The sequence below is a fragment of the Euprymna scolopes genome, chromosome 9 (genome assembly GCF_053919585.1).
Source record: "Euprymna scolopes isolate OS-2025 chromosome 9, ASM5391958v1, whole genome shotgun sequence".
NCBI classification, from domain to species: Eukaryota; Metazoa; Mollusca; class Cephalopoda; order Sepiida; family Sepiolidae; genus Euprymna; species Euprymna scolopes.
The window spans coordinates 120,239,784-120,266,541 of NC_136490.1; the positions used below are offsets into that span (position 1 = coordinate 120,239,784).

Consider the following 26,758-nt stretch of genomic DNA (forward strand, 5'->3'; position numbering starts at 1 on the left):
GTCTTCCATTTCTTGTAATAAATAATTTCATCAAGAATTTTTCATAAGTTTTGGTTTCGGTTTCGATTATAGCTGATGCCAGTCCAGTAATCTATTTTTTTATAAATAATTTTATCAAGAATTCCACACACACACACACACACACACACACACACACACACACACACACACACACACACACACACACACACACACACACACGCACACGCGCACGCACGCGCACACACACACACACACACACACACACACACACACACACACACACACACACACACACACATATATATGTTTTTATTTTTTTATCACCGTTTTATCTGTTTGGTTACATATGTTTCGGATATTGGACTGTGTTTACGATCTAACGGTAATAAAAAATAAAACACATATTTGCTCTGCAATAGTATTGAGCACTCTCTTCAGGCTTTTACTAATTACCAGTTTTACCAAATATATATATATATATATATATATATATATATATATATATATATATATATATATATATATATATACTACACAACTTCCGGCCCTTCATCCAGCATGCTTTGAATCGACCTGTTACGCACACCATTTGAAAAGGGAAAATTTTTCCGAAATTAATAATGGAATACATCGCATAGACTTACAAGTAAGACATTTTACCATACAACTGAATATATATATCTATATATATATATATATATATATATATATATATATATATATATATATATATATATATATACATACGTTATTTAGATAGAAATATACTGAGATACGTATTCTGCTGTAAGATAATACCTCCGTTCAATCCCCAGAGACAATGGACACCTCTGTAAAGGTTGCTGCGCGTGTAATTGCGAGGTAAGGGTTGCGCAATCACAACCACACCGTATATTACAATGGCATAATCACGTTGAAATCGTATATTACAATCGCATAATCACGTTGAAACCGTATATTACAATGGCATAATCACGTTGAAACCATATATTACAATGGAATAATCACGTTGAAACCGGTTCCCGTCATATCACCAGATCTAAAAAACGTTGAGACTGGTCAGTGGGAATTTCATGTGCTGTATGTACTCTCCGCTTATCTCAGCATTGTTTCCAGTCAGTTTTGGGCCACTCTTCGCCACTGGACCCAAGCAGTCCCGATTTAGGAGAGGTGTAGTTGAGGATTGAGCAACCCTTGCCTCACAGTTACACTTGCAGCTAACCTTCCAAGGGTGTCCATAGTCTCGAGACTGAATTTGTAAATATCATAGAAAGATATGCATAAAAACGGGTTAAATCGCTCACCACAAATATAAACAAATGAAGACAATTCGCCGCAGAACTGGCTCCTTAATAATATACAACATTCCAGGAAGTTTGCACTGCAACATGGTGTTTTTCTGTGTTTGTTTGTCGATGTTCTTCTGAGTGATATTGTCTAGCAATGGATTTAAGGATATCAACTTGACAACTCCACCTGTACTGACCACTGAGGACACATCCATTTGGTTATTATTACCTTCTTCAAGAGAAATAACATGTTTACCCTGGCACATTCCGACAACGCAGATATTTCGAACGTCTTTCTCGTTTTCGTTCGCTTCATTGCTTTGACCAGCAAGCCCAGGACCCTGTAGATCTTGTCTAGTTTGTCCAGATCTTATCGTCGTATTCATCTCTTCCATATTTTTGTTGCTGTCAATTTTGTCCTGTTTGGAAAAAGAGCGACCATTATTTACTGATTCCGTGTTATCAATATCGTCTTTGAATGTGTTCTTCCTCTCCTTCGAACACCCTTTTTCTGTCTCGTTAAGTTCGTTTCGCGTCACCTGCACCGGTTCAATGTTTTCGAATGCATCACCGGAAACGGAACAATCTTCACTTCCTACTTCCGTTTCCGCTTCTCTGTTATCGGAAGTCTCCCGGTATTCTTCTCTCTCATCTGGGTCAAAATGGCGAAAAAGATAAGCCACGTAGTTGTAGTCGACGTCGTTTTTGTTTGCCGCCTTTCGGATTAGTCTTTTGGCTTCGGACCACCGGTTCTTGGCAATCAACCAACGAATTGATTCGTCTAAAGTCCTGTAAAAATTAAAAGAAAAAGTTTATCACCAGCTTCTCTGCAAAAGCTGCAAAACTTATGCAAAAAAATCCATGAGGTTTTAGAGAATTTTTACTATTAATCTGACAAGTTTCATGTCTATTTCTCTACATATTTGAAACGTAAAATGAAATTTATTACACCCCCCCCCACACACACACATTTTGCTAGATTCCAAAGTCCGAGATTATATTCATGTTATCAATCATTTTGTTAAAAAAAAAAAAAACAAACAAACAAAGAAGAAAACTTCGATACATCCAATAGACCTGTTTCGTTCACGTGGAACAACTGCTAATTGCATGTTTATACTGGATATTTCCTCTCTGGACTTATCAGTAAAAAATCCTAGAAAATTCTCAAATAGAAAAATGCATAATAATTCAGAAAGAACTAAAATAACTCACATTATTCCATTTCCAATACGCCGCCATTTTATGTATTCTCTGTTGTTATATCTTAATAAACATCGAGCTTCTCATTTAAAAAGTATTAGTATACATTAAGAATAGAAAATATTCGCAAAAGGACATATTTCACAAGTCTCTTTCTTTCTATTTCTCTCTCTCTCTCTCTTTCTATACACACACGCGCACGCACACACACACACATATACATATATATTAGAAACATATAACCTGTTTGGTCAGCGTTTGAGTTAGTGTTAAATTGTTTTAATCAGAAGAATATGAGTTTGCAAAGCCAGTTAATTGTAAAGAAATACAAAGATAAGAATAAAAAAATATCACCTACCTCTTCCTTTCTCTCACTCTATCTGCCTGATTTTTCACCAAGTTTCAGTCACAAATATCCACAAATCTTCGTTTTATCGTCTTTCAATCGTATATGGGGACACGTTGGTGATAGTCTCATCAGTAGAAAGTATGATTTTTCAATAGGCTATACACTACTGGATCTAATTGCGGATTTTTACGTGTTAGTTTATTGCAAAGATAATGTTTATCCAAATAAGTCTGAATACTATTCCTCATCTGAAGAATGCCATCGTAGCGAAAATCATGTCAGTGCGAAAAGAGGAATGTGTCAGAGTTCCTATTTACTATGCCTCCCCACGGGACAGAGTTAGACACCAGGGTCGTTTTTTAACGTGGAGAAAAGGAACAAAAATAAACATTGTCTCAGTCGTGAAGGATTTCTCCCCCACTGATAGAGAACAAGAAATTGAAGTGCAACATCTGAAGAACAGATACTACACTTTGATCTTGTCCCGAAGGAATGTGTCAGAGTTATTAAACATTTTGCACGTAATATCCAGGTGTATTTTTAACGTAAAAGTGCCCATTGAAGAGGGATAGCACAAAGACTGTTGAACATTTCTGACTGAAACTTGGTGGACAAGTCAGGCATAAACTGAAGTTTATTTATTGCAAATATAATTTGCAGATAAGATTGTAATTTTTTAACAATTCTATGTATGAGATATTGTGGGGATCATATTGTATCGCAAATTATTCTCTGCTGCCCTCTGTATTGTTTCTGGTCGTCTTGAACTTTTCTTTGCCACTGGACGCAATCGATTTCAGTTCAGCAAAGTTTTTTTTAATCATGTTCACCTCAAGCAAGACATATCGCAACTTGGACGTAAGGGGTTACTATCTGGGACCAGGTTTAGGGGGATGAGCAAGATATTGGTTAACCTTACACTTAAACTTCTGCATGTAATTATAGTCATTGAAGCAGGTATCAAGAAGAGACTTCCAAAGTCTAGCTGTTCAAAGGAACAAATTATAAGTCTTTCCGACATTTAGAGACTTCAACAGTGATAGGGTGTGATTTTGTTGCTAAAAAGGTTGTCGAGGGGGAATAAGTGCAATGAGTTCATCAGAGCACATTCTATTAAATAACTTGTAAAACAGACACAGAGATGCAAAATTGCGGCGATGGGACAAGAGTTGGAGCTTAGTTGACAATGCGGGACCTATTAGATTAGAGACTCTTTTTTTTTTATCCTGTCGACGAGGGAGAGGCTATCAGTAGATGCACCAGCCCAGATGTGGCAACAGTACTCTATGCATGAGCGAGTGATGGCTTTATAGAGGTACAGGATACTCTCAGGTGTGAGTATCTTCTATCATGGCAGCGAGAAATCTCCTTCTTTGCATCAGCTTTCGCAATGTCCTCAACGTACTTGTTCCAGCTCAGATTGCCTGTGAATGTTAAACCTAGATGCTTGAAGGAAGAACTCTCAGGTAGGGTGTTATTTGTCATGGCTATCGGTGGTTAGGAACGCCTCTTGTAATTGTTAAAGTAGAGTAGCTTAGTCTTAGTAGCATTTAATGTTACAATCCATTTGCGGCTCCAATCCATTACAGTCTGGAGCTCGTTTTCTAAAGATTCTGTTATTGAATTAGATTTGCGTACATCCGTTTTTACGCCGTGCCTGTTATAGGGCGTTGTATCATCGGCAAATATACCGCGATTGAACAACTCATGCTTCACAATGTTTCTGAATTTTTGAGATGAGGATTGATTATTCATATTATTTGAAGCCTTCCGACTACTGTTCTCAAGTCCTAAGCAATTAGACATTGTATTCTGAATGTTGCCCGCACTGAGTATTGAACCTTCAACTTCTACTAAGGACTCTTACCCAGTGACGGAACGATAGCATGCTAACTCATGAGTTAAATAAAAGGCCCATTCGATGTTCCGTGACAAAATCTGGCAGAAATATTCGACAAAAAGATTCCCAAGTTCGACAAAAAGATTCTCGAGCTCAACACGATGCACCTTCAGAAGATCGGAGGTTACAGCGATCGAAATGTTGTAAAAATAACACTCAATATTAGAGCAGTAGTCCAAAGAATCCAAATAATACTAATCACGCTTGATTATCGACTCCCTGCATAGAAACTCTTACATGAGGCGCCCATTACCTTTCAAGATTGAAAGTAGTCCAAAAAAAGATGATAATTGACTTATCTGCTTCTCAAATTATCATATCTACACAGATAATGTAACCATTATTACATGGTGGTGACACTGTACGTAAAATGTGCGCAATTTCCCGGAATAACTTACCAAATTTCAATGAAGGAGCAAATGAAGAAAAAGGTGAAAACTGTGTGTAAAACTCGCCAGTTGAAACTGCGAAAAATATACGCCACGGGCGCCATAATGATGACGCCAAAGACCCACATGACACCACCAAGCAACAAGACATGGGTGCGGTTTTCCGTGGGGAAGAGTTCAGCAATCATGATAGTACCTGGGACGTTCATACCCTGCAAAAAAAGGGAATCATCAAAATACAGACAAAGCAGTAAAAAAAATAAATAAATAAAAAATGAAAAAAAAAAGAAATAAAAAACGAAAAAAAAAGAAATAAAAAACGAAAAAAAAAAAAAAGAAAAAAAAAAGAAATAAACGAAAGAAACAAACAAACCGCGAAAACAGCTTAATCCTGAAACAAAAATCAGATACTTTTTTTTCTCAGAAACTGCAATTACCAGTGACAAAATTTGAAGTGGCGATAAACGTTTGTGATAGACTCATGAGTGGGAAATATGATTTTCAATAGGTTTTACATTATCAGATGTCAGCCCCAAATTGTTGTATGTTGGTTTATCTCAACGATAATAGTTATCAAAACAAGTCACAAAATTATTCCTTATATGAAGAATGCCATCGCAGCGAAAATGTGTATTTATTTGTGTTGGGTAAACAACAAATTTGGAGAAGAAAAAATCAATGGAGATATATAAAGTGTGTAAAAGCATACATTAATGGAACATTATTCTTGAATATTTAATAATATTTTGAAGTTATATTTATTTCAGTTTTCTTACACACACACACACACACACACACACACACACACACACATATATATATATATATATATATATATATATATATATATATATATATATATATATATATATATATATATATATATACCGTACTTTGGAGTAATTGCGCCAAGTCCGGAGTAATTGCGTTAACTAGCTAAAAGTGCTCTTTTGGCAACCATGCATATAAAGAGCACTTTTTTTAGTTGGCGCAATTACCCAAAGTATGATATATATATATATATATATATATATATATATATATATATATATATATATATATATATATATATAGTGTATCCCAATTTTTGTATAAATTGAATTATATACACATTTTTAACAATTAATATAAACAAATTTGTAAATAAACTAACGCGCGTCGTTTAATCTATCTATCTCTATCTATCTATTATATAAAAGTCACTTTGTGTGTGTGTGTGTATGTATGTGTGTGTGTGTGTGTGTGAGTTCCTTCCTCATCGATTCCTAAACGACTGAGCCTATATTTTGTAAATTTCATACAAAGCTAATTTATACGTCTGGCAATGTTCTTAGATATGTCTTGTGTAGAAAGTCATCCGATAAATATCGAAAATCGAACAAAAAACAACAAAACAAACAAACAGATTTACTGTCATCTGAAGCTCAGTGGTAAAACATTCGACTACAGATCGAATAATCCCATGTTCAAACCGGGGTATACTTCATTTTACTTTATTTTTTTCCTTATTAATGTGTTCAATTTACGATAAAAGAAGTAGAATACCATTTGAAATTGCCGCAAATCATTTCTTCGTTTGCATATTTTAAAACTAATCATTAATCAGTAGTGACTTTTTCAGAGCATTTATCGTGAAGCCAAATATCAACAGACGTGATATTGTAAACAAACGCAAGCGAAATTTGAGAAACGACATTATCATTATTATTTTTATTTATTTATATCTTTTTGCGAATTAGACCAGCAGGCAAATTATCCCGCGTAATATATAATATTCAATAGAAGATTGATTCTATAATAATAATATGCAATCTGCATAAATTAAAATATCTGCTTAATAATATGCAATCTGCGTAAATTATAATATCATGTATATATATATATATATATATATATATATATATATATATATATATATATATAGTAATTTATAAAATATATATGGCGATTAAGCTACACCGAATATTCCGCGTTTCACCCACTCTAGGACTCTTCAGGCTTATGCGTATAAGCCTGAAGAGTCCTAGAGTAGATGAAACGCGGAATATTCAGTGTAGCTTAATCTCCATATATATTTTATAAATTACTAACTAGCTCTACCTACGTATTGAGCACTTTTGAAGTAAATACTTAATGCATAGAGTACTGTTACCACATCTGGGCTGGTGCATCTATACTTTCGTTTATTAATTTTATGTGAGTAAATTAAGTAGTTATATATATATATATATATATATATATATATATATATGTATATATTTTGGCAGCAAGTCATTATTCAAGCACGTCTTATTAAACAGAACTGGGTTATTCTTTTTTCGATATCTTTTCCATTTGCCGAACGGGCTTTTTAATTTAAGCTGGCATGTTATATAGAATGGCGGCAAAAAGTTGTTGTTCGGCTATATTCTTCTCCAGCGCTTACAATCAGGAGCGATTTTTGTTATCTTTTTTTACCTCAAAGGAAAAGGAAAACAGATAACAACAACAATCGCTCCTGATGATAAGCGCCAGAGAAGAATATGGCCGAACAACAACTTTTAGGCGCCATTCTATATAACATGCCAGCTGAAATTACATGGTACCATGTAACCCAGTACTACCTGCCTCATGCTCGGGTCACCGGCGACTAAACTGGTTCCCCCACCAGACTTGGTTTGTGAGGAGGGTGGCTAGTCTCCTCACAAAAAACAAGACCTTCCAAAGGGCGAATGAACCCTTTTTCGGGGTCAACGGCCAACTAGCACCGTGTGTGTTTGTGTGTATGTATGTGTGTGTTGGGGTGGAGAGGGCTCCCGTAAGCCGTGGTGAAGGCAACCTTTCTAGGAGAAGCAGATCTCTAATTTAAAAAATCATAAAGCGAGAGACCAGTACCCGCATTAAGCTAGTCTGTAGTTTAACTTGCTGCTGGCTATCTTGCTCTTGCTTGTTGCTGGATCTGAACATTTTGAACCGAGAGAGAGACTTAGCTGTCGTACAAAGCTAAGACTGTAACATCATATTTGTATAGATACTCCCTCAGGTATTTGTCTATAAAAATGGCCCTGTGGCGGTGGAAAAGTTGTGACGCGTGGAGGCTTGAAATGCTGGAAACATGTAATAATTGATCTCAATGACCGTCTTCAGTGTCATGCCTGCTTGAGCGTGTGAATTCACCGGTTGGACTAAAAAAAAGTCATTTTTCGGCTCATGGACTTTAAGTGTCTGAGGGAGTGGTACTCATCGGGTAAGACGTTGCAATCATCATCATATTTGGTATATAAGGCAGATCAAACTATTTTCCTCACTGACGAACCCCGAATATTAAAGATTAACTTACCGGTTGGAGAAGGCCGCAGAGGAACCGGCATCCCAGAAAGAACCCATAATTTGGTGAAAGAATTGCTGCCAGATTGACAACAAACGTCCCGATGCGGGACCCGACGTACACCGGCTTCCGACCATGTTTGTCTGCTAGAGACGGGAAGAGGGCAGCGCCAATCATCATCCCCACATGGAAAACAGTAGTGACCAGATTAGCGAGTTCTTCTTTGTCGCAGACCAAATCCCACTGAAGGGCAAACAAATAAGGACAGACAGACAGACCCACATGAAAAGAAGAAAAAAGAAATAAAAAATTAACAGTAAAGAAAATCCAGGTATTATCGTTTCCAAGATATGTCTATTCAATCTACGCGGTTATCGATGAAAACAGTAGTTTAGACTTTACTAAACTTGATTAAAAAAAATGACTTGAAAAAAATCTTAAATAATTCCATCCCGCATTTTAGGCACAGCTTCAAGATTATTATCAATCTCGATACATCATATATTAAAAATGAAAAACAGCATGAAACAAGTCGATTCCTCCCAAAATAGTCCATATAAACAAATAATAAAAAAGAGATAACTCTAATTTTTTACATTTTTTTTGAAAAATGAAATACAAGCGTATGTCTGCTCTAAGAATCACATATTACAATGCGTCTTTTATTAGTTTCTATATTTTTCATTTTGAAAGTTATTAAATAAAGAAAAATAAAAAAGTAAAATTTAAACATTGCTATTCATGATTGCAGATAAAATTAATTCCCACCAGTTATTGAGGCAAAAAGCCACTTAAAAAATAGTACAAATATATAGAAAAGTTCGTATTCCAATGTGAGTTTAGCGTAACCAGAAATTCAGAATTCAGTTCATTAACAAAGTAGACGATTTTCGTTAAAAAACATGGCGAAAAATATATTTTACGTTAAACTAATATAGAAAACTAAACTAAAAAATTGTACAGTTTTTCATATGGTTTTTATAATATGAACATGGGGCTACTGAATCGGCATCTCATCGGATAATTTTCAGAAATTTATGTAAGTAAAAATTATTTCGAACATGTTGGGACGCACAGTAAATGTCTACTAAATATTTCACACACACACAAAAATGAACGTGTGTATGTATATATATATATATATATATATATATATATATATATATATATATATAAACAAACAGGGAGGCCCACTTAAAAGTAGCCCGGTCTCCCTAATCTTTCTCTTATCGACCAACTGACACCACAAGACAAAATACGTCTTTTTTCTAACAAGATGGTGCTACATACCACACGTCTCAGAGATCACTGACACGAGTTCATGATATGTTTACGGAAGAGAGAACAATAAGCAAATGGTTATGGCCACCATGTTCCCCGGACTTGTTATCACGTTATTTTTATCTTTAGGGGACTTTAAAACAAAAAGTTTATTCAAATAATCATCACAATCTAGACCAACTAAAGGAGAACATTACCAACGCTATCAGGAGAATCACCAGAGACAATCTACAGCCAGTATCTGCAAACGTTATTAAACGTGTCCAGAAATGCATAGATATCAACGAGAAGCCCTTTCAGTATCGTTTATAACACTGCAGGTAATTTCAACAATCCTAAGCAATAAAAGAATGTTCCTCCTCTCTACTACATTCTATGGGCTACTTTTAATATATATATATATACAGGGAAACCCGACGTTGTCTGGAATTGAATGAGGATCAACAAATGTTCAACCCTCCCATACGTTTATTGTCATAAAAATCGGTGAAATCTAATCTGCTCTATTTAGGACTCTCCCGAAATCTGTACTGGGAGGAAGCTTCACATGCCTCCTAGCAGTGACGTAGTCGACAATACATTATAGTCTGCATTGCACTGTACAGAATCTACTGCTGATTTTTTTTTATAAATAGTTGTAAATAATGGCTTCACTTCAAGTTTAAAATGTAAAAGTCAAGTATGATAGTTCACTTGTGCTATAAACAGAAACATTCATTTCGAACCAATTGCTGATGTTATGAAATTATTTTTACATAATCACTTGAATTAAAGTTAAACGTACAAACATCAAGTATTATGGTTCTATTGTGCTCTAAAAAGAAGTATTCATTTCAAACGTGTCCCCGTCTTATAAAATAACCAATAGTTGATTTTATAGGCTGGGCCTTTCTGCTTGTGCGGTGTTAAAACTTTTCAAATGCACTTGTTGCATAAAAGTATTAACTTTGGTAAAAATCGGACTTCCTTCTTTAATAAGATTTTTTCGATTATATATTTTGCATACTGCAAAACCTACGTAAGAACACTCCCGGATACATCAAGCATATTACTGTGAAATAAAAAAAAATGGCTCGGCCGTTTCCGAGTCTATAAGGAACGAACTGACACACACACGCACATACACAAAATATTCTTTTTATGTAATAGTATATATACATATATACATTACTGTTACGCCATGGGTTCTTGCGGATAATTCAAGTGTTAATTTTATTAGCCTTAAAACTATTCTATATATTATGAAAGTAGTTTGGTTTCGACATAAAATTATCAAGCCTCTTGATTGAAAGAATCCTAGAAAAATCAGAGAATTGTCCTATTTTAATGGAATTCGGAATATTTTTTTATACATAAATTTTAATATAAAATATTTATTTTATATATATAAAAAAAACTATACATTTCATGTGTAATCCGAATTACATTATCGATTTCATTTAAGTAACTAAATACGTATTATTATGCCCAGTGACCATCTGAACACGTTGAGGGTACGAATGAACAATATATAAAGACAGTATTTAAAGCTCGCAAAACAATTAAATTGCTATTAAAAAGAAATAAACATGTGAGCAATGTCACTAATAAGGTACTCTAGACCTTTTATAAGCTGGACCAAAGAAGAGCTGAGCATTCTCGACCAGAAGACCAGGAAACTCATGATCATGCACAATGCACTACACCCAAAGGACGATACTGGCCAACACTATGTGAAAAGGAAAGACGGAGGAAAAGGGCTGGCTTTTATAGAAAACTGTGTAAACACACACACACACACACACACACACACACACACACACACACACACACACACACACACACACACACAAAGAATTAAAAAAATACATGAAGAACAGCCAAAGAATAATCACTGCAGCAAAAGACACGGAAGAAACAAACAAAATAGAAAACGAAAAGACGAAGAAAGAAAAATGTGAAGAGAAACAGCTATGTGGATGATTCATAAGGATAACAAAAGATGAGATTAACGAAAATACATGGAAATGGCTACAAAAAGGAAAACTGAACAGGGAAACTGAATCCCTAATGACAGTCGCACAAGAGAACGCAATTAGAACCAACCACATCAAAGCAAGGATCAATAACACACACACACACACACACACACACACACACACACACACACACACACACACACACACACACACAAATAAAACAACAAATGCAGACTGCGGACAAAGCGATGAAATAATGAACAACAAAATAAGTGGATGCAGCAAACTAGCCCCAGAAAATATAAAAATAGATACGATCAAGTGGGGAAGGCAGTGCACTGGAAATTATGCTGACGATTGCACCTTTAACACTCAGACAAATGGTACAAACTGGCAAACTGGCAGCAGTACTGGAAAATGAAAGTTACAAGATCCTATGGAACATGGATATAAAACGGATAAACGCATCCAAGCAAGGAAACTGGGTATCATAAGAGTTTACAAGAAGGCAAAGTCCTGCTAGATTGTAGGTTTTGCGGTTCCAGCAGACCACAGAGTGAAGATCAATGAAACTGAGAAGCGGAGCAAATACACGGAACTGGCCAGAGAGCTCAAAGGGATCAATCTTGCACCACCAATAATAGGAGCGCTAGGAGCAATACCGAAAAACTTTGAAAAAAGAATGGAAGAGATTGGAATCAGAGGGATAGATGATAAAATACAACGGGTAACAATAATGAAAACTGCAAAAATATTAAGGAAAACCCTTGAATGTGCAGATTAACGCACATGAACTACAGACACAAACTGGACAGATAGAAACGGCCACAAATATAAAACACAATGAAACATCAGATGAAATCATAAAAACTGAAACTGCATAATTGTAATATACCGCGCTCTAATGAGGAGGGTCAAGGAGGATTGAACGACAGAGGAGAGAAAGCACTAGCCAACCCCCAGCTGACTGAGTGCAAAGAGGACTGAGACGTTGGGGAGGCTTATTGCTACTCAATTTCCAGTGAAGACCAATGGTCGCTGCCAAGAAGAAACCAATGGTAAGCGGATATAGCGATAACGCAAATTCTTTTGCAAAGTTTGTCGAAAGAGGTGGGGATTACTGAAAATCTGAGGAGACTTTTTGTCACCCAGACTCCAGGGAACACCATAAGTTCTTCTCAAAGAGCAATCTTTGATGATGCCTTGTGTGACTACTCCTAGTGAGTAAATAATAATAATAATAATAATAATAATAATAATAATAATATGGTAATAATATAACAATACTATAATAATACTCTTATAATATAATAGTGTAATAATATAAACGTAAATTTATATTGCTCAGATCAATTCGGTAAAGAATAAATTTCCAACGCATGGACGAAGATCTATATTTAGTAATAATATTTTTATAAATAACAAAAATATTAAATCAAGGTTATATAATTCTATAATTTAATGACACTTTCGTAATTTTATTTCGAAATGGCCGCGAGTTTATTGATGTTGATATGCCGCAAGATAAATAAACAAACTCACCTCAGATACAAAAGATGCGTATTTGCCATCTTTGTATTTGTAATTACCAGGACAAGACAAGAATTGGAAGTCTTCGTCTCGTTGTATTTTTACCGCGCATTTTCCATAACTTTCCACTGCGATTTTCCCCATTTTACGGTGGTATCTTTCGATCGTATGGTTGTCCAAAACCTGACACTGGTGTTCCGGTTCAAATCCTAACGAGTCAGCAAAAAAAAAAAGAAAAGACAAAAAAAATGTTTTTAGCTGATACTTGTATATAATAAAATACGAAAAAAAGGTGATCCGTTGGGTCATCCAGTGATCTCGAGTTAGATTGCTTGATCCTGAAAAGTGAGTTTGCAAAGCCAGTTAAATTAAGCATATTAAAACAGATAAAAACACTCTTTCTTTGTATTATTTGTATTATTTAGACGATTATCTTCATTTTGGTTATTATTTCACAACGTTTTCATCGATGTAACCGCCGTTTTTCTTCAAGTGTATCTTGAGATAAAAGATTCCCGAGTTCGAAAAGAAGCACCCGAAGAAGATGAGAGATTATATCGACCTAAACGTTGTGAGAAAATAACAACCAAAATAAAACTCGAAATCAAAATAATCCAAACTATCAAGTCTTATTTAAAAAAAAATCGTGTCATAGTTCCTCCTTTCTGTTTCCTATCTCCCTCTTTCTCTCTCTTTTCTTTTCAATCTAGATGGTAAATATTATTACTGCCCGTAATGCCATTTATATTATCATTACTGGCCCACAAGGAGCTTTCACACAGGTACTCAATGTCTTTCCTAGAAAACAGCCTGTGGTGTTCCCTGGAAGCTGAGTGACAACAAGTCTCTTCAGGTTTCCAGTACTCTCCACATCTTTCGATAACATTTGCAAATAAATTGCATTATCGCAACAGCTGTTTTACATTGATTTCTCATTGGCAGCGGCTATTGGTCTTCACTGGAATTTGAGTGATAATAAGCCTCTCCAAGGTCCCAGTTCTCTTCGCACTTATCTGGCGGAGGCCTGGTTAGTTCATCGGTCTTGCCTTCCTCCTTGACTCTACTTGGTTATTTGGTCTCACTCTTTTTTTTTGGGGGGGGGCAGTGATGTGGCAATGGAAGGATGAGGGTGGGGTTAGAGAACTTATAGATATGTGGTTTCCGTGTTCTTATTTCCATGTAGTGTTTCATATTTTGTCTTTGCAGTAGTTTGTCTGGCCCGCGATTATTGTTCCTGTGTGTTAGTTTAAACATTCAAGTTTTTTTTTTTTTAATATTTCAGCTGTTTTCATTATTATTATTATTATCATTATTATTATTATTATTATTATTATTATTATTACTACTACTACTACTACTACTACTAGCATTTCAGCCCGGCGTTGCCCGGGTGTTTGAAGGTGTATGTTGAGCAAAAAAAAAAAAAGTGGTAGTAGGAAAGCAGGCTCGAACTCGTATCGCGAAGGAGGAAAAGAACGGGGGGAAAACGCGACGTCTTTGCTGTTATGACCACCGCCAAACCGGAAGTGACGTAGGTTTAAATTAAGGCTACAGATTGGAAAAGAGGGGATGAGTTTCGAAAATATCGGTGAAAAAAGCGACCCCTCCCTGTAGAAAAGTGCCCAGTTGAGGGTGAAAAAATTAATATTTTTAGCCAATTCTTCGGTATTTGTCGTCTGAAGGGTCAAGCTTCAAAACGATACTAATCTTGTGAAAATCCGTCGCTTCTGCCGAAAATTTTAGGCAGACATTTAAACATACATACATACATTTATATATTGGTAGCTCAAATTTTTTTAACCCAAACCGATTAAAAAGCTTGCCCTATCTCTGAGTACCCTTTATGTAAAAATTCAAATTTTAGACCAGAAATTATTTGAGTAATTTGGTAGAAACCGCAGAGGTCAAATTTTTTAAACTTTGATCCCTATAATGACCCATTAACATTTATTGTTTTGGGCTCCAATCAAGTTATTAAATGAGATCCATGTCCAAGGAACCTATATCTAAAATTTCAATTGTTTATACCACAAATTGGCGGAGGAATTTAGTAGAGTTCTGAAAGGTCAACTTTGACTCTTTAACAGTCAAATTTCTGGTCGAAAACGGATTACAAAGATTTTTCCAAATCTCAGTACTCTGTATATCAAATTTCGAGTCTGTAGACTGAAAATTGACAGAGTTATTTGTAGGGAAATGTACACAGATAGACACAGACAGACATACACTTTCACTTTTATAGATATATAAATTATTATTATTATTATTACTATTATTATTACTATTATTATTATTATTATTATTATTATTATTATTATTATTATTCATGCCTTAAGTTTATATTTACTTTTACTCTTAATAAGGAGAGGGAGTTACGGACACGAGAGAAGAAGAGAGGTTAGTCATCAACACATTGTACAAAAGGGTTAGAGCGATGAACACTAATGTAATAAGGCGGAGTCACAAGATAAATTAATTCCAAATTACGTACAATTAGAATTAAATCTGCAGTTTTTTCAAATATAACTAAACCCAGAGACTATGGAAGATTTTAACATATAAATCTGCGTTATGGAAGAATATAGAATAAAACTATAAGGGATCAGATGCTGAATCGCCCTTTTTTAGTATAATGATAGAATATTAATTTGAATATGCTCGAATAACGTAGAAGTTTTTTGATCTATAATAATTTTATTTTTTTTATAACTAGCGGGGCAAGTTAAAGTTTCATAGTTAATTAAATTTAACTGGATGTATTATTTTAAGGTACTGTTTTAGTGATAAAGGCGGAAATAATTCTAAATAACGAAAGTAAGAGTTATCGCCCTTTATAAATCCTTTAAAGATTAACGAGTTCTAGAGCGAACCGAGAAGCAACATGGCGAACATCGTTGGACATTCAGTATCGTCTGTAAATAATTCAAAGTTTCTATCATGAATATATTGTGTTCAAAAATACAATGAGCTGGTTTATTTTTTTATTGGTACATCCAATAATCTTGACACACCATTCTCCAAATGCAACAAAATTTGGCGACGAGATGATGGATAAAATACCAGATCTCAAAAACCAAAAAGCACACATGGTCTAAAAAGAACTTCAGCATAATCTTTTCTGCACAAACGGAAAAAATTTTGCACTATAATTTTTTTTTGTGAACACACGAAAAAAAGTTTTTTCATAACAATTTTTTTGTGAACACACACAAAAAGAAATTTTATCACAATAACTTTTTGTGAACTCACGAGAAAAAAAGAAAATTTTGTGCACAAACGAAAAAAAAATCGAAATTATTTACATCATCGATCAAAATTTATTGGAAATTATATTGCGTAACCAGTAAGAAGAATTTTTAAACTCTAAAAACAAGCCAATTGAAACTTTGACAGCGTATTTTCACAAACATTTAATAGAAAAACTAAAATCAATTTCTCCGGACACCATAGCAAGCACACTAATGGATTTTTCGTTCAATCCAAATTAAAAAAAATCTGTTACTACTTGATATGGGCGATGCAAGGATACATTCCAACACGAGGTCACATGCATGGTTGACGCATGGAGATTACGTTTACTATTTTGCAAGCTGTGCACAGCAGAACATCAAAAAGATTCAAACTTCATCCTTCCGAAAATAACAGGAGATTTCACATTTGATGAAACGATAGCACAGTTAGTAAACGTTTTTGCTGATTCAGCATCTTTATTTAATATTTGTTACAATTGTTTGAAATTAAAGAAAAATGCTGCAGACGATTTTGTCAAATATGCTGAAATTGTTAATCTGTAATGCGAAAGTTTTCGGCAGAAATCGCCGATAGAAGATTAATTCAAATGCTTCATTTTCATCGCAAGGCTACAATCTCCAGAAGATGCTGAATACGTACATCTCTACTGTCTATGGTTAATAAAGACACAGAAATGACTGTACAAATTCTGACCAAAGAACATCAACGACTAATACATCTAAAACAGGACACAACAATGGTGCAACAACAAAGCCCATCGGTTTCAAACAGCATCAAATCAGTAAAGAAGTCCGAACACCTTGTTGGTCGTGTGTGGAGATGCACTATGCTCGTGGTAAAAATAATGCCAACACTTCTAGGATGAATACTGCACAAGCAAGAGATAAAAACCACAGAAAAATGCTAGGACGTTTCCAGAAAGCCAAATCGAATTCAGTTTTTGCCATTTTCTACGTAAGTTTTGAAGCTCGATGAAAATATATACGTGTTGATTGAAATAAGCAACATATACTTAATTGAGATAAACAACAAGCCAATGAACTTTCAGTTCGATACCATACCACTTCATGTATCACTTTAATTTCACGTCAACATGAGAGTTGGTGAGAAAACCAACTCTTAAGTTGCATGTGGTGCATCGGAAACAACTACAACTAACTGGTGAGTTAACATGCGGTATCTCTTTTTAAGAAAAAAAATTTCAGGTGTGTGCTATGTTTTTGATGCCTCAACCCTGAATCTTCTTGGCTTGGATTTTATTGAAGAACTTGATTGTTTTCAATGTTTCTTTAAACACAATTTTCAATTTTGTAAATATTAATGCTGCAGCAGATACCGAAACACATTTTAACAACATACTTTATGCAAAGCTCAGCCATGTTTTTATAATTGAATAACTCAAGTGTTATTTATTTTGCACTTCAAATCACTTTCTCGGTTAAATTCGACACTGTTGTCCAAACTTCCGACTTCCAAACGCAACGAGCTTTCCACACGTCTGCATAAGTAACACGCCTTCTCCCAACTCACCTCATGCTCGCTTCACTTCCGCTTTTATAGACCAATCTCGTTTGCATAAACATTCAGTCACGTGATTATCCACCATAAAACAAACTGCCTCGCCATATTAATTTTTCCTTTCTTTCTCTTTCATTTCGTTCCACGATCGATCCATTGAATCACGCACACGTGCTAGTCAAGTAAGTCACGCGTTTCCCTACAGTTTTCTAAGAGGATCGTGGATGTTGTTGTAAAGTTACAGTGACTTTAAAACTGAAGGCCGATGCAAAACTAGACTTCAGATCAAAGCGTCTGGTACCATACGCAGCTTTGGCTACAGTAGAAAAAAAATGGATCGCCCACAAGAAGTACTAACCCAACATACAAATTACTCATCCTGCGCAACACCTATGGCCATTGTGAAGAAGGCTAATGGCAAACCATGCCAGCGTGCGAACTTCAGAACAGAACTAAATGACAGACTGACGACACATCAGTATCCACCATCCGGAGAGGAAGATCTGTTCTCAAAACTCAACGGCGGAACTTATTTTGGAAAACTAGAACTTTCATATGCATATCTGCAAATGGAAGTTGATGATTCCAAAAATCTTCTCACTATCAACCCCCACAAGGGATTATTTCAATTTAACCACCTTCCATTTGGGGTCAAGTCAGCTCCAGCAATATTTCAACAAACTATGGATACAATGCTCACAGGATTGCAAGGAGTTCCCACCTACATTGATGATATTATCATTACAGGCACATCCCAAGAAGAACTTCTACATCGTCTTACTGTCGTGCTGTGACGGATTCAACAATATGGATTTCACTTAAGACCAGACAAATGCAAATTCTTCCAAACTTCTGTGAAATACCTTGGATTCATATTCGACAAAAATGGTCGAAAACCAGAACCGGACAATATTCAGATAATAAAGCACATGACAGCTTCTAAGGATGTTGCAACACTACAATCCTTTCTGAGCCTTGTAAGTTATTATGATTTTTTCTCACCCGAACTGCACAAGTACGAGGATCTCTGAATAATCTTTTACAAAAAAAAATACCAAATGAAACTGGTCAAACACATGCAAACTATCATTTGAGAAAATCAAAAGACTTCTTAGTTCTGATCTATTGCTGACACATTGCAATCTATGATTATATATCACTGTTGTAATAGATGCTTCAGACTATGGAGCCCAAGAAGTAATATCACACATTTTTCCTGATGAAAGCGAAAAAGCCATTACACGTGCATCAAAGTCGTTAACGCCGACTGACAGAAAGTATAGCCAAATTGAGGAAGAACCCTTAGCAATTATTTACGCGGTAAAGTGATTTCACAAAATGCTATATGGCTGGCATTTTACTCTGATCACAGACCACAAGCCCTTAATAAGTATTTTTGGTTCCAGGAAAGGAATTCCAGTTTATACAGCAAACCTTTTACAAAGATGGGCAACTATGCTTTTAGACTACGACTTTTCTATAAAGTACCAACCAGGCAGCAAAATTGGCCAGGAAGATGCTTTATCCAGACTCATCTCCTCTCACCAAAAAGTGCTGGAAGACACAGTCATGGCTGCTATATCTGTGGAGCCTGAAGTTGTCTTTGCACTTGTTTTCACTTCAGAGATGATCCAGGAGGCTACAGCTAAAGATCCATTATTACAGAAAGTTCGACATTTTTTTTTATCTCACACGCTGGCCAAAAACATGTACTGACCAGCAACTTCAACCATTTTTTTCACAGAAGATCTTCTTTATCTGACCAGCAATAAGTAGTAGATGGATTGATTCTGACCGAGAAAACAGCAATTCTGCCCCCTTTGTCAGAGACATCGTTTATAGAATGTGAGAACTAAAGGACAAAATAAGGGAAGCATGAAGCTGCCGAAGGTAAACCCAGTCAGAAAGTAAGTTTTTGTTTTACTTATCACATTTGCGTAAAAAGAATTCCTATTTAATAGAAGTTATGAGTTTTTCTTTTAGATCGTGTAAATATCGATTCTGAGAACAAATATTTTTTTTTATCTTCATGTAATTAACCTGGTTAATTCCTTTTTTGATTACATAACCTACTTACAATAACATGACTTCTTTTCTGAATTTTTAATTGATACTTTAAAATGTTTTTAAATTAAATTAAATAGCTAGTATATATTTCCCCTGAGCAACACTAATGCATAGCTTAGTCATACAAGGGTCGTTCCAAAAGTAAATCCTCCTATTTTTTTAACTCAAAGAGTTGAAAGCAACAAAATGAAAGGGTACCCATTAAAACGAGCGACTATTTGTGCCCCAGAATATATTTTTCTACATAGTAACTACCATTTGCAATGCACCTTTGCCAGGAGTTCAATCACACATCTGTTTCCGGACCCATATCGAAGCGGTGATTGAGGCTGAAGGCAGCTACATTTAATAGATGTCAGCTCTACTACATAAACAAGTTATCTGAATTGATTTTCGCTATAAATTTTAAAAATAAAGCTGTAGTGTTGTTTTCTTTAGAGTGACAGCTTTATCATCCCGCCTTGTATTTAATAATGGTGATTTGGTCCCAGAAGACCAAATGCTATTTTAAAGTTAAGCGAGATAAACCGACTGACAAAACTTCTTACGCATCTTCAATAAAATGCATCCATTCAATCTACGCGATTACCGATGAGAATACTATTTCAAATTAATGCGTTATATACAAACAAACAGACAGTTATAACGAACATAGCTTCTTATAAAAATGCATGGTCGCACATGAGAAGTCTGATTTCCATGAAAAATAATCGTTTGTGGCATTTCTACAGTAGACCGGTACGGTTTCCAGTCGATTATCAGTAATAAGTCGATTCACATTGACCAAGAAAGAAATCGCTGACTAATCCAAAATTAGAAAATATCTCCAGAACAAGCCGACAGGGGATACCATGCCGTCGCTTATGTCCAACGCGTTCAATGAAATCGAATTTAACGTTTCGCTTTCTTACGGTAATAAAAATATCAACTAAGAAAAGATAATTTTAATATCGACTATTTGATCAAATTTCAAATACATTCAGGCTTCTTAACCATCTTTTTTTTATACATAATCTTTTACGTTCGTCTGCAATTAAAACTACGTTCTATTTCTCAAATACTGATAAATATCGTCATGTCAACTAACGATAGAGCAGTTTAAACTTTTGTTTATCAATGTTATAAGCATCTATTTTGATCCAACTATTAGCGATAATGTTTCTGATTAACTAATTTTTCTGGTGTAAATGAGCACAGTGGGAGTAAGTGCGACTAAAAGAGTGAGTTCATTCCTTCATCTAAACTAAACAAACAAACAAAAAATTAAATACTAAGCGAAATAAAATATTAAAATCTAAGAATTCAATCAAAAGTATGTTTCTAACACCACAGGCCGAATACGACAAACAGAACAGTGTAAACTTTGTCAATAAATATGTCTAGCTCACATTTAAGAAAGGGAAAACTGAAATTATATTACATATTAGATTAGCTACTTTATATGGACTGGTCTTTGTTGCTGGTGTTTGAGGAGTAATACTCTATGCTACCAAAACTTTGGCTGACATTGTTGATGATGCAAACAGGCTTGTGAGGAGGGGCAGTGCCATGGGCAGATGGATCTGCTCTTCAAAAATTATGGACAAGAAGCGCATGACTGATCTGAGAGAACACCGTAGCATCCTCTCTTTGGAAGTTATACTGAGGCGTGGAAGATTGAGATGGTTTGAGCATTTGAAGAAAATGGATGACAAACTTTGATAATACAGAATGTTATCCTTTGATGTCAAAGACAAATACCGTGACCGGCCAAAGAAGCGATGGCTGAACAACATCAAGGTTGACCTCCATGCTCTATGCAACACAGAGCACCTGGTCACTGATCGTAATGCCTAGAGAGCAACAGCAGTGACAAGGCGTCCAACCCCAAGAGCTAGGAACAGAAGGCGTTAAATCGTGCGGCAGCAGTAGTATATATTAGAAGATACTGAATACTGATTTTATTATCTAGGTACAGCCTTAGAAATAATTTATTTAAAACTTTCATTAATACGTATTAACATGCACCATTCACCTCTACCTCAGAAGCAAGATATGAAGCAAAGTCGTGTTTGATGTGCCTATATGTTAGGGTGGGAGTAACGGTTTATCTATTTAAAGACTTGTTATAGTCTACTCAGAATTTCACCAATAATTTATATTAGATCAAGTATTAATCAAATAAGTTAATAGTTAACTTTAATTTAAAACACGCAGTAAATGGTTATTGTGGATGAAAAATAAAATAAATTTATTAAGCAAGATTTTATTTATTAAATCTATCTACCTATATATAAAAGTTACACTGTCAGTGTATTTGTCTGAGGCACGGTCTCTATCAGTCTCCTTTGTCAATGCTTGGTATATATACTTGAACCTTGATATATAAGAGGTTCGGACCTGCCGAATAAATTCGATTTGGCACCAAAAACCTCGCCAAAGTCGTTGGTTTTGAGTTGGAAGAATAGCTGCTAAGTTGATAAATCAAAGAAATTGGATTGTTGCTAGTACATTGCACCCACTGTGTGGGGGCTATGCTGATCAGTAAGGTTTCAATATAACCAAAATTTACTACAAAAAAAGAAAGAAAGAAAATTTTAGAATTACCAAAGATACAGATCAAAATAAGCATGAAAACGGTATCAAAGCAGCCCCTGAGCAAGGCCGGTTAATACTGCTAGTATATATATATATATATATATATATATATATATATATATATATATATATATATATATGTATATATATATACTAGCTGTACCAGGCCACGCGTTGCTGTGGCTCAGTTTGTTAAAATGGAACACATTCCTCAAGAAAAAGTGCATTTTGTATTGTTTATACACTTTTATTATTTTTTGCAATTATTTATCAATAAAAGTTGTTTTTTTTCCCAAGAAAAGATGAATTTTTTTTACCATAAATTGTTAGTTTTTTTGTTTTTTTTCAGGAAAACTTGCACTTTAAAAAAAAATTGGCAGTAAACGTTTCTTTTTGAAAACAGAATTTTTATTCTAAAAATGCTTTATATGAACACTGTAAATAGTTAGGCGAAAGTAGAGAAAAGTTTGTTGTTTTTTTTTTCAAGAGAATGTACAAATTGTTTTTGTCAACAGCTGTTAAGAAAATAAACAGAAAAATACTCCCATCATTAATTAATTATGCAAAAAATAAATAAAATGTTGATTTAGTGCTTCAACATTTGAACAACGCTCGGTTGAATCCGATGATTGCCAGTCGAACTCTGACCATAATTGGTATCCGGGGGAGGGATCAAATTCTGCATGAGTACCATTCTTTTTAATTTCGTCTTTTGTCCAATTTTTTGAGTGGGCTATCAGCGATTGCAAACTAACAAATTTAACCAAAATGCTAAAATTCAACAATTAAATAATTTTAATAAGTGCTCAGTAAATCAATCCTCCTTATTGGAAACACTCAAGGGAAGGACGAAACCAAATTATTGCCAGTACGTTTGGGAGAGGTTCTATTGTTTTCTTTTCTTTTTCAATATTTTAAGTAGATTTGACACTCAGCTACCAGATTTTTATGGGTCTCTCGGTTTCTAATATAACGTAAGTAGATCTAGATGTTTATAACTTACGATAAAACTTGCGGAATATGCGTTCTTTTACGGTTGTTGTAAAAATGGAACGGAAACTTAAATTTCGCTCCGTTTTACTCTTTTTTTAATTGTGTCCTCCTCCAAACTAATATAATCAAAAGAATAACATTCAACAATTGTACTTTATATATATAAAATACTAAATATTAAAAAAAATTATCAACGAAAAATTATCAACGAAAAATTATCAACGAAAGGGAAATAATTCCATTTTTAAACGAAAAAGTCAGTTTGGTATATCTTTTTGTTATTTTTTTTATGTAAGTCTAACTTACCGTTCACATTGGAAATATCTACATTTATAGGTTGTCGGGTACGTTTACAACGAATGAACCCTCCAATCTACCTATGTTAAGAACGGCTTTCGGAATAGACACCCCTAACCTTGTCAGCATACCCGAAAACCTATAAAAGTTGACATGTCGAATGTGTGAACGATGAGTTGGACGTAATGTAAAAATATACCGAATTTAAAAGCGAACGAAATTTTAATTTCCGTTCCATTTTTATAACAACTGTAAAGCAAAGCATTCTCCGCATTTTACATAACTTAGTGTATTAATGTTATTTTTTTGGCAGATTAACTTAGTGTATTAATGTAATTTTTGTTGTAGATTAACTTAGTGTATTAATGTAATTTTTTTGGTAGATTAACTTAGTGTATTAATGTTATTTTTTTGGTAGATTAACTTAGTGTATTAATGTTATTTTTTTGGTAGATTAACTTAGTGTATTAATGTTATTTTTTTGGTAGATTAACTTAGTGTATTAATGTTATTTTTTTGGCAGATTAACTTAGAGTATTAATGTTATTTTTTTGGCAGATTTGCCGTTTAGTTGTACACATAGCCTCCAAGCCTGTTATCAAAAAAAGGTACACGTTGGTTGGTTGGTTGGTTGTTTTGTTTTTACGGCATATCAACCCTTTTCGGGTTATTTAATGCCGAATCAAAAGATTTTGAAGAAATTTTTTTAATAGAATATATTTGTTGTTTTCACGTCGGTTTGTATTCAACCCATAGTTGGGACCCTAACAGGTACTACCACTCCGGGTCAGAGTTGACCTGGGAGCAATGGTAATTAAAGAGTGGCTCCACACTCCCCAAAGCCCACAAGCTGGGGCCTTATCACTGGATATAGTTTAAGGTCATATCCAGGACCCCCCATTGAGGGACTTTTACCCTCTGCAGGGGGGTAGTCGACGTATTCTAATGCCCCACCGACAGGGCCGGTACACGTTGGGTTGACACCGGTGGGTGTATATATTGTAAACAGAAGTTTGTTTATATTTACGTGATTATTGAAAATGTAATTCTGTGATTAAAATTTAATTTAAAATTAACCATGTTGTTGAACAAAAAAAAAAAAAAGGAAAAGAGAAATAATGCAAGATGAAGTTGTAAATGATTAAATGTGTTTTATTTTACAATTTAAAAATAAAAACGTTGAACAATATAAATAAAATGTTGGTTCTGTTCTCGAAAATAAAATAATGAAAGATGAAGTTAAATATTGAATTCTTGTGGAGACGGATCATCATATGGATCCGAGAACAATATAAAATGTAAAATCAAGCCAAAATATTATTTGTATTGTTGAATGTTTTAAATTTTAAATTATAAAATAAAAAAATTTAAATTATAAAATAAAACACATTAATCATTTCAAAACTTCATTTTTCATTTCTTTTTTATGTGTTAACCAAGGTATCATTTGTATTGTTTATGAGATATATAAAAACACGCATGGGTACAGTAAACAAATTATACCAAAATGTCGAAGCAATCGGTTAAGTGGTTATTTAGACTATTAATAACGAACGAACCAAGAATTACATATATATATATATGAAGGCTCATTGGAAACGCAATGGCTTGAATTGTGTAGTGAGTTATGTGACATTAGCTCTTCACACATTAAGGGCATATCCTATCATCCATAGTCTAATTTTGACACTTTTTTACAGCCATAAAATATTTCAATCATAGTCAGTTGTTCTCCTAGTTTTGCATCTGAATTACAAAATACCTTATATTTTATCAAAACCTATAGCGTTGATGGAGGATAGACTAAATCTAGTGTTTCAAATGATTTGAAATAACAGCAAAGGGAGACCAGGTTCCAAATATTTCTCATATGTTATATCTCCCCTTTTTCATTTTCATACATGAAATAGATTTCACAATATATAAGGATTATTTAATATTGAAGATATATTTAATTGTACCCTATTTCCAAAAGAGGGGAGACAAAACATATATATATATATATATATATATATATATATATATATATATATATATATATATATATAAAAGTTTGTAAACCGTTCAGTCCTGTTTGCTAGAATTTTATTCTCGACTATCAGACGATTCCATTTTTATAAAATGATGACAGGTGAATTTTTATATATATATATATATATATATATATATATATATATATATATATATATATATATATATATATATATATATATATATATATATATATATATATATATATATATATATATATATATATATATATATATATATATATATATATATATATATATATATATATATATATATATATATATATATATATATATATATATATATATATATATATATATATATATATATATATATATATATATATATATATATATATATATATATATATATATATATATATATATATATATATATATATATATATATATATATATATATATATATATATATATATATATATATATATATATATATATATATATATATATATATATATATATATATATATATATATATATATATATATATATATATATATATATATATATATATATATATATATATATATATATATATATATATATATATATATATATATATATATATATATATATATATATATATATACACACACACACACACACACACACACAGGGTGTTTCAAAAGTCTTGGGAACATTACAAATGCGTATATCTCATGAACTATTCCAGGTAGAAAAATGAAACTGGTGCCATTTTAAAGCTTGCTTAATCAAGTTTTTGGTCATACTAATGATTTTCGTCTTATCTTTCCATGTGCAGTAATGCCGTTCTCTAAACAAGACGAGGCGTTTTGCGTCCTCCAATTTGCAAA

General features: G+C 33.8%; 1 protein-coding gene across 1 annotated transcript in view; it reads right to left on the minus strand.

Annotated features, from left to right (window-relative positions):
• The window catches only part of LOC145284648 (organic cation transporter protein-like), a 65,801-nt gene that overhangs the window by 31,017 nt on the left and 8,026 nt on the right, over positions 1 to 26,758 (minus strand). Inside the window, exons 2-5 of the mRNA XM_080133551.1 lie at positions 13,201 to 13,397; positions 8,432 to 8,662; positions 5,122 to 5,324; positions 1,287 to 2,060 (exon numbers count right to left, since the gene is read on the minus strand). Of these exons, the coding sequence (XP_079989677.1) occupies positions 1,287 to 2,060; positions 5,122 to 5,324; positions 8,432 to 8,662; positions 13,201 to 13,397 (1,405 nt within the window). The remainder of the gene's footprint in view (positions 1 to 1,286; positions 2,061 to 5,121; positions 5,325 to 8,431; positions 8,663 to 13,200; positions 13,398 to 26,758) is intronic.